The 8,600-nt window shown below is 36.2% G+C and overlaps 2 protein-coding genes across 3 annotated transcripts; both read left to right on the top strand.

Annotated features, from left to right (window-relative positions):
• The first annotated feature begins 1,818 nt into the window (after positions 1-1,818).
• On the top strand, positions 1,819-3,941 carry LOC104812072 (peroxidase 13). 2 transcript variants are annotated; one of them, XM_010539040.2, is made up of 4 exons: positions 1,819-2,151; positions 2,759-2,938; positions 3,186-3,351; positions 3,405-3,941. In XM_010539040.2, exons 1-4 carry the CDS (start codon positions 1,924-1,926, stop codon positions 3,845-3,847), a joined length of 1,017 nt encoding a protein of 338 aa, XP_010537342.1. In that variant the 5' UTR covers positions 1,819-1,923; the 3' UTR covers positions 3,848-3,941. The 2 variants fall into 2 exon arrangements, with proteins under 2 accessions (XP_010537342.1, XP_010537343.1); XM_010539041.2 differs by having other exon boundaries at positions 1,820-2,151; positions 3,420-3,941.
• A 470-nt stretch (positions 3,942-4,411) lies between these two features.
• LOC104812071 (probable glucuronosyltransferase Os03g0107900) lies at positions 4,412-7,218 on the top strand. Its single transcript, XM_010539039.2, has 8 exons — positions 4,412-4,821; positions 5,206-5,352; positions 5,435-5,499; positions 5,642-5,711; positions 6,031-6,249; positions 6,362-6,505; positions 6,597-6,732; positions 6,832-7,218. Exons 1-8 carry the CDS (start codon positions 4,459-4,461, stop codon positions 7,059-7,061), a joined length of 1,374 nt encoding a protein of 457 aa, XP_010537341.1. The 5' UTR covers positions 4,412-4,458; the 3' UTR covers positions 7,062-7,218.
• The last annotated feature ends 1,382 nt before the right edge of the window (positions 7,219-8,600 follow it).

Genomic DNA, 8,600 nt, shown 5'->3' with positions numbered 1-8,600 from the left:
TCATTATTATATATATATATATATATATATATATATATATATATATATATTCAATTAATTAATTAATTAATAAGTGAATATCTCTAGCAACCACCACTGAGCACCACCATAACCTTCTTTTTTCACGGTACAAGAAATGAATACTAATTAAACCAAATAATTATGATCCCACTCTAACAAACCGGCATTATTTTCTGCCTCGACTTTAATATTTTATTAAAGGAGAAAAGAAAAATGATGCATTAATCTTCGAAATTTTATGTAAACCTTCTAATTATAGGAACAATAATTGTTGAGTCATTGTAAAGATTCCCTCGGAAAAAGAAATACATACATATATATATATATATATATATATATATGTGTGTGGCTATTATATATTTGACACGTATGTAAATAGTAAAGACAGGGCTCATATGAGAGTGATATATATGAAACAAGACGACAAATTACAACTGTGTCTACGTTTGCAATTTCTAACCATTTTTATAAATTATAAGATGACAAAAATAATTCTTAAAAAAAGGTGTGAATGGTTTTAATTTTGCGTGTATTATAAATGTTTTCAATTTTGTTACGTACTTGGCAATATATTGCAACAATGAAATTTGAAAGAAAGGATTATATATATATATATATATATAACCTAATACTAAGTAACAATGGTGAAATCCGATATTGCTTTAAGTTAAAAGCATGATTTAGTACATCAATTATGCAATGAAACAGAGGTCATAAAACGGTATACTTATAGTAAATCTTTAAATGCAATCACCAAATCTCTTTGATTTTTTCAAAAGTAGGCTTTCAATTTATTTTATGTTTATTTAAAAGATGACCGTAAACTCATTTACCAATTAAAACTCTGTAGTTATTTCACTCTTTCACGAAATTTTTTTGACGGCTTATTATAGCATTTCGCTCATATTTATTTTTGAATTATAAATTTTTATTTTAAAAAAATATATCTAATGAATTTTAAATGGATTTTTCTTTTTAATTTAGGTTTGGTTTTATTAAAACAATATTTTATTTTATAAAATTTTCAGATTTTCATTCATTTTATATTCAATAAGAGTTTTATTCCAAATCGGTTTATTTATTTTTTTAAACATATCTAATTGATTTTTAAATAGATTCACTGTTACACATATATAGGAAATTTTACGTGAGCATTTTTATATACACCATGAGATTATACAGTCATAGATGACATGGTTGGTTCGACGTTGAATCATGAACTCGTAAAAAAATATAATTTAATATAAAACAATTTTTTTTAATATAACGATTGACATTTTGCAGACAGAACAAAAGACGTTACAAAAATTACAAGACTTTTGCCAGCTGCAGTGTTCTTATCTACAATATTTGCCACGTTTTCATATAGATGACGTAATCGAAAGGAAAATACATATCTCTAATCGATCGGCCATTATCCTTATTATTATTATTATTACTAAAAAGAGATTTTGTTTGAATTATTTAGCTTAATTTATAACAATTATAACACTCTCTCTCGTTTCGATTGATGGGCGTAAACATGTTTTTGGGGTCAAAATGAAAAAAGAAAAATAACGTGACCATCGAAGTACAAGAGGATGAAATTTTAATGATTTTAGTTAATATACATGCAAAGTACCATATATTATGATAGAAATATATAATCATTATCATATATTATGATAGGAATATATAATCATTCTGCAAATCGGACAAATGTCCTAGACCTTTCGGACACATCTTACGCGGTAACTGTTGTATTATACGTATGCATGACTATAAATAACGTAAAGTCAAAAAATAAAAGAAGAATATCACCTCCCTCACATATACATATACATATATATATATATATCACATACATGCAACTCCGTCATTCATCATCATCATCATCATCGACTGCTGAATTCTCGTTCCGACATGAAAACCAAAGCCGGAAAGATGTTCGTTGAGATTATAGATTCCAGAATCTTTCTGATTCTCGTCCTTATGGGCGTTTCGGAGGCACAGCTCCAAGTGGGTTTCTACTCGAAGACGTGTCCCTCGGCGGAGTCCACCATCCGTACAGTCGTTCGACGTGCGGTGGCCGCCGACGCTGCTGCCGCCGCCAGATTGCTCCGTTTACAGTTCCACGACTGCTTCGTCGAGGTCCCTCTCTTCCTATGTTTTCTTCTCGCGTACTATACGTGTATATATGTATAGTGTGTATCAGTGTGTGTATGTATATGTCATACATTTAATAATATTGTAAATTTGAACTAGATTTGGTACGGGAAATCATGTAAATATATAGAAACCCCAGTATATGATGTGTAAACAACTCTAAAAATTAAAAATTATGTGAACTGTCCATAATTTTAATAATTGGTTTCAATCTTTATGCTATGGAAAATTGAATCAATGATTTGTTTTGCATACCAAAAAAGCAAGAAACCAAAGTCGGAACCCAAGAGTAAAGTTCTGGTCCGGTTTACAATTCTAACCGAACCATTATGAACCGGTTAAGTCTGACCATTTCTACCGACAAAACAATTTGCGTTTTGCATGTGTGTATCTCTCATTTACATTTCTAATTTCATTCTCCGGTTCACTCTTTTAACCTAACCGAACTTCAATCTTGCAAATCCATATATTCTCATGCTATATATATAGTCATTACACACACACACACACACACATATATATATATATATATGTATATTATATGTCGTCATATGTGTGTGTACGTTATGGTTGATATATTTTGTTGGTTTAGGGTTGTGATGCTTCGATATTGATAAAACACGAGCCGGACGAGAGGCAAGCTCATGGGAACCAAGGGGTCGGAGGCTACGAGATCATAGACGAGGCGAAAGCAGAGCTCGAACGTGCTTGCCCTGGCGTTGTGTCCTGCGCCGATATCGTCGCCCTCGCCGCTAGAGACGCCATTGTTCTGGTAATCCCAACTCAGTCATTCCACAGTACCAGATCTAGAAAAATTTATAATATATATTTTGTTGATCACTCGATACCATGAGTAATATTCGACATTATAAATAATTATTTGAACTCAATTTTGGGATTCGATCTCATTTTCGAATATCCGAGATACCCAAATGTAGATCGGGCCTGTTATCCGGTTTTTTGGCACGGTCGTATAGATGTATGTTACTTGTTGAAGAAGAAAAGCTTTGTTTGGGCAGACGAAGGGGCCGCCTTACGAGGTTCCGACAGGGCGGAGAGACGGGAAGGTCTCGAGCCTCGAGCTCGCCGCCAACTTGCCCGACGTCGATGATTCGATCAACGTTCTGAAGACCAAGTTTGCCGGAAAAGGGCTTTCAGACAAGGATCTTGTCCTCTTAAGTGCAGGTACCGTACATTATACAAACTCGGAAAAATTTCAAATTTCAAAATGTCCCAAGAATATCGATTCACAGGAGCACACACGATCGGGACAACGGCCTGCTTCTTCATCACATCACGTCTCTACAACTTCTCCGGCGGCGGCGGCGGAGGAGGAGCAGATCCGGCGCTAAGCCCGGAATTGCTTCGGAATCTAAAGGCGAAGTGCCCGTTCGGCGGCGACGTAAACGTGAGAGTTCCGTTGGATTGGGGAAGCGAATCTCTGTTCGACGATCACATCTTGCGGAACGTCAAGACAGGTTTCGGAGTGATCGCTTCCGACGCGGTATTGATCGGAGACATAGGTACGAGGAAGATCATCAACTCGTATCTGACTAGGGTTCCGACCAGGAGGGCTAATTTTCCGGCGGATTTCGCCGGAGCTATGGTGAAGATGGGGAGCATCGGCGTTAAGACTGGCGTCGAAGGAGAGATTAGGCGCGTTTGTAGTGCTACTAATTAATGGGGATTAATATTAAATACATTATTATAGCCATCAGTGTTTAAGTAACTAATGAAGTATAATTATATGTTATATAAATCTATTTTAATCGGTATTTAATTGCTTATACTACTATATATACACACACTAATTATATATTATATCTATATCTATTCATGGTTATGATTTTTTTAAAACCAAAATATAATCCTAATTTGTAACGAATAAAAAATAAAAAATAAAAACCAAAATCTTTTTAAAAATGAGTATTTTTGTCGATAAAACATAAAATCAGACCAGATTTAAATGGAATATAACTGAATTACTGAAATAAACTGAACCAAATTCAAAAATAATAATAGAAGAATTATAATGTTTTAAAATCGAAATAACCTAATCTAAATATAACCAGACCGAACAATGAGCCACCTTCATTAGTAATTAATTATATATAATATGTAAACGGTTATACGTTTCTGGGCAATTAAATTGGGCCTAATGGGCCTAATGTGAATGTATCGGTTAAGCTGAAATCGAATCATCCCATCAAACGGCGTCGTTTATAGATCGTCGTCTTCAGAAAGATCTGAGCAATGTCTCTGCTCTAAGAAGCAACCGAGCGAGAGAGAGAGATGGCGAGTTTAACTAGCAAACCCAGAAACTTTGGCGCGTACAGCCACTCCACGACTCCGTGCACTCGCGCGCACCAGATCGGGGCTCTTTTCCTCGTAGTCGTTACCTTCTTCGTCACGAGGCTTTTCGATCAGTCGCTTTCCGGCTGCAACTCACTCTCATCGCTCCGTCATTCTTGGCCTGCCCGAATGATGGATGGCAGCGGAACTTTCCCGTGGCCGGAGCGAGGGTATGGGTCCCACCTTTCCCTGAAGATCTACGTATACGACGAGAACGAGATCGACGGCCTGAAAGAGCTTATGTACGGCAGAGATGGAAGTGTCAAGACCGCCGCTTGTCTGAAAGGCCAATGGGGTTCTCAGGTAAAAACTAGCTTTTTCTAATCTCTCACGATTTTGGATTTCCGACATTTGAGCTATAGTTTTATCCACATTGAAACAACGATTGGATTCTGTCTGTTGGAATAGCAAAAAGTCATCACCAATGTAATTATCCGAATTTCTCCCACACTGTACTTTTGGAGACAGAAATTGGAACTGTAGCTTTTGATTGAAAGAATGGTGCTGCTCTATCTCCAGGAAGATGAATTTTCCGATTGGATTATTGTCAATTGTGTATATTATTTATGATTTTGTTGATTAGGCTTTCATTGGTGAATGTGTTATGATGGTAATTTGGTTTTCATCTCCTGTTAAATCGATTCAGGGCGTACAGTTAAGCTTTTGCTTATGCTTTGTTAATGCTAGGTTAAAATACACAAGTTGCTTATGGAGTCGAAGTTTAGGACAAGAAGGAAAGAGGAAGCGGATCTGTTCTTTGTGCCGGCTTACGTGAAATGTGTAAGAATGATGGGAGGTCTTAACGATAAGGAGATCAATCAGACATATGTGAAGGTGAATGAATTTTGTCATTCCCTGCTTCTTGATTTAAGCTATAATGATAAGTTTTGCTATTTACCTACTGTTTGATCTCCAGGTTTTGAGTCAAATGCCACATTTCCGGAGGTCGGGGGGTCGGGATCACATATTTGTTTTCCCGAGGTATGCAATCCAATCCAAGATTCTTTTTCTCGTTCTTTTCTTGTATCGGATTTTACCAAAGAAACTGCTTTGATGCATTGGATGATCGGAGTTTGTTTACGGAATCAAAGCGGGTGTTTGATTTTTTACAATGAAATTGCAGTGGGGCTGGAGCTCACTTGTTCAGATCATGGTCGACTTTCATCAACCGTTCCATCATCCTCACTCCCGAGGTAACTTAGCTTCTTTTTTCTTCTTTGTCATTGCTATCCGGCTTGTTCATTCCTTGTGAATGAAGCATAAGCAGTAGCAACAGCATAAAATGAAGGCCAAGGTCGAAAACCATAGTCAATCTCCTCATCTTCTCCATCCATTTCTCAAATCTTTATACTGTTTTTGGAATCTTTCTGTGGATTGGGACATTGGAGTAAATTGCAAGGAATTTGGGTTACTTGTGGAATCATGAAATGCCATAATAAATTATAGCTTCTTAGAGATCATTTTTTTCGGTCGTTTTATGGAAATAGCGAAATCTTTTTTCGATCTGTTCAGGGTGACAGGACTGACAAGAAAGATACAAGTGCCTTCAATACATGGAAAGATATAATAATTCCGGGGAATGTCGATGATAGCATGACTAGAAATGGACCGCCTGTTGTTCGGCCTTTGCCTCTATCGAAGAGGAAATATTTGGCTAATTATTTGGGTCGTGCTCAAGGGAAATCCGGTCGGCTTAAGTTGATTGAGCTATCAAAGCAAAACCCAGATAAGGTAAGGCCCCTTTAGAACCAATCTTGATTTATTTGAACAGATGCGTAGTTTTCGGATCTTTCTGTATTTGATTTGCGGGAAACAAAATTATGCTTACTGACAATGTGAACAGTTGGAATGTCCAGACTTGAAGTTCAGTGGGAATGAAAAGCTCGGGAGGTCGGAATATTTCGAACATCTGAGGAATGCCAAGTTCTGCCTCGCTCCCCGTGGAGAATCGTCATGGACTCTTCGCTTTTACGAGTCTTTCTTCGTGGTAATCCCTCTCTCTCTCTCTCTCTCACTTGCCAATTCATATTATAACAAGTCGCTTCTCAGTACTGTAAAATCTTGATTAACGGGGGCAGGAGTGCATCCCGGTTATATTGTCAGACCAAGTGGAGCTGCCTTTCCAGAATGTAATCGATTACGCCCAAGTATCCATCAAATGGCCATCGACTCGGATCAGCGATGAACTTCTTGATTACCTAGCTTCAATATCAGGTGAGAGTTATATTTTCTGAAACCTACCCGTTTTTCTTGACAAGATTCTCGTTATGCCCAGTTTCTCAAGTTTAGAGATTTCCCGGACATGTTCTTCAGACAAAGACATCGAAGGGATGATTGCCCGAGGGCGGGAAATAAGGTGTCTGTTCGTGTACGGCCCGGAATCCGGACGGTGCACTGCCATTGACGGGATTCTGTGGGAGCTTCAGCGAAAAGTGAGGCGATTCCACCAGTCGGCCGAGACGTTTTGGCTTCACAATGGCAGTGTTGTGGACAGAGATCTCGTCGAGTTCAGTCACTGGAAACCTCCATTGCCGCTTCCATGATATGATCTGTTGTTCTTCAGATGCATTAGCCACTAAGGAAGGTTAATTTTGTGTGAACTTCCAAAGGTTTTTGTACATTACCACACGAGTGAATGTTAGCAAAGATTTCTTCTTTTGTTCATCGCCTTAAAAATAAAAGGATAAAATAAAAAATATCTTTCCAATTCAGAAAATGCCTTTTGTTTTAAATTCATCATACTAAAAAAAAGATCAATTATCAATTTTGAATAAAATCTACTATGCAATTCAGTTATATTTTAAAAAGAATAATTGATTTAGCCCAATTTTATTGGGTTGTTTTTAAATAGATGGAGTAAATGGGTTTAGCCCATTTAAATTATTGGTTTAGAGGGTTTACCCAATTGCATATTTAGACTAAGATTGTTATATACTATATACAAATAGATACACACAACTATATACATACACATAACTATATACATACATACATACATACGTAAAACATACTTATATACACATACATACATATATATGCAGGCACACATACATACATATATATACGTATATATTTACACACACATGCATATGCATGACCCACCTACACAGCGCAAAATCAGTGTGACCCACCTGCTTAGGTAGGGGCACATTCAGCCCTTAATATGACTGTCAAATGAGCCCAAACTCCAAAGGGGTATACGAATCATTTCTTCCTGTAATTGTCTATGGAGCTCTTTTAATTCATCCCAAAGCGGTTCAAAGACAATGGCAGATTGGTAAGTAATCAATGATTGCATAATTTTTTTTAGTGTATTATTAATATCTATGTGATGCATGGTGGGTCCATCTTGTTCTTAGGATGAGAACCCATTTTTTGGCATCTTAATTCTATTTAACGTTATTACTTGTGGGTTGTGTAATGTCATAATATATATATATATATATATATATATTTTTTTTTAAAAAAAAAGTCAAATCATGTAAGTATATGTAATGAGCTATTCTCGAGCTTATTATAACTACGTTAAAAGCTGATACATATTCAACATAATAGCACCGTATGTATCCAACAATTTTGGTTATATGAGAATATTCAGAATAACTATATCTATCTATATATATTGATAATTTAGAAATTTACCGTGCTTTCGGCTCAACTACATCTTTTGGAGGATAGAAAAACTCATGTGAATATCTCCCACCAAATGAAGATTCGAACATGAGTTGAGAAAGAGTTATGTCCCTTTGAACCATCTAATATTGGATGAAATTTGACTATATTCTTCAGCATTAGAACAAAAATCCAACTCGTTAGTACATGGACGATATATGTATTATCCATTTGGTATTATCTAGATACTTTTCACTTCGCACAAATGTTGTCTAGTTGATGATTGATTACCAAACTATGTCGGCATGTTCATTTTTTTTAAAGGATTATCGAGAAACACATCTAATTGATAATTTCTTACCACCCCACCACCCAAAAAAAAAAGTATACCACATCAGTATTTAATAATGTCAGATATGAATACGATATACCACACCAGTATTTAATAATAAATGGAGTCGGCTTAAGAA

The sequence above is a fragment of the Tarenaya hassleriana genome, unplaced genomic scaffold (assembly GCF_000463585.1).
Source record: "Tarenaya hassleriana unplaced genomic scaffold, ASM46358v1 Cleome2, whole genome shotgun sequence".
NCBI lineage: Eukaryota > Viridiplantae > Streptophyta > Magnoliopsida > Brassicales > Cleomaceae > Tarenaya > Tarenaya hassleriana.
This window is presented reverse-complemented; position numbering and strand designations above follow the sequence as displayed.

Excerpts from the sequence above, each read along its gene's own strand:
- LOC104812072 (XM_010539040.2), top strand. The coding sequence starts at position 1,924 with ATGAAAACCAAAGCCGGAAAGATGTTCGTTGAGATTATAGATTCCAGA. Across the intron at positions 2,152-2,758 it reads TCCACGACTGCTTCGTCGAG|GGTTGTGATGCTTCGATATT; the intron begins GTCCCTCTCTTC and ends TTGTTGGTTTAG. Across the intron at positions 3,352-3,404 it reads TCTTGTCCTCTTAAGTGCAG|AATATCGATTCACAGGAGCA; the intron begins GTACCGTACATT and ends AAATGTCCCAAG.
- LOC104812071 (XM_010539039.2), top strand. The coding sequence starts at position 4,459 with ATGGCGAGTTTAACTAGCAAACCCAGAAACTTTGGCGCGTACAGCCAC. Across the intron at positions 4,822-5,205 it reads AAGGCCAATGGGGTTCTCAG|GTTAAAATACACAAGTTGCT; the intron begins GTAAAAACTAGC and ends TGTTAATGCTAG. Across the intron at positions 5,500-5,641 it reads CACATATTTGTTTTCCCGAG|TGGGGCTGGAGCTCACTTGT; the intron begins GTATGCAATCCA and ends ATGAAATTGCAG.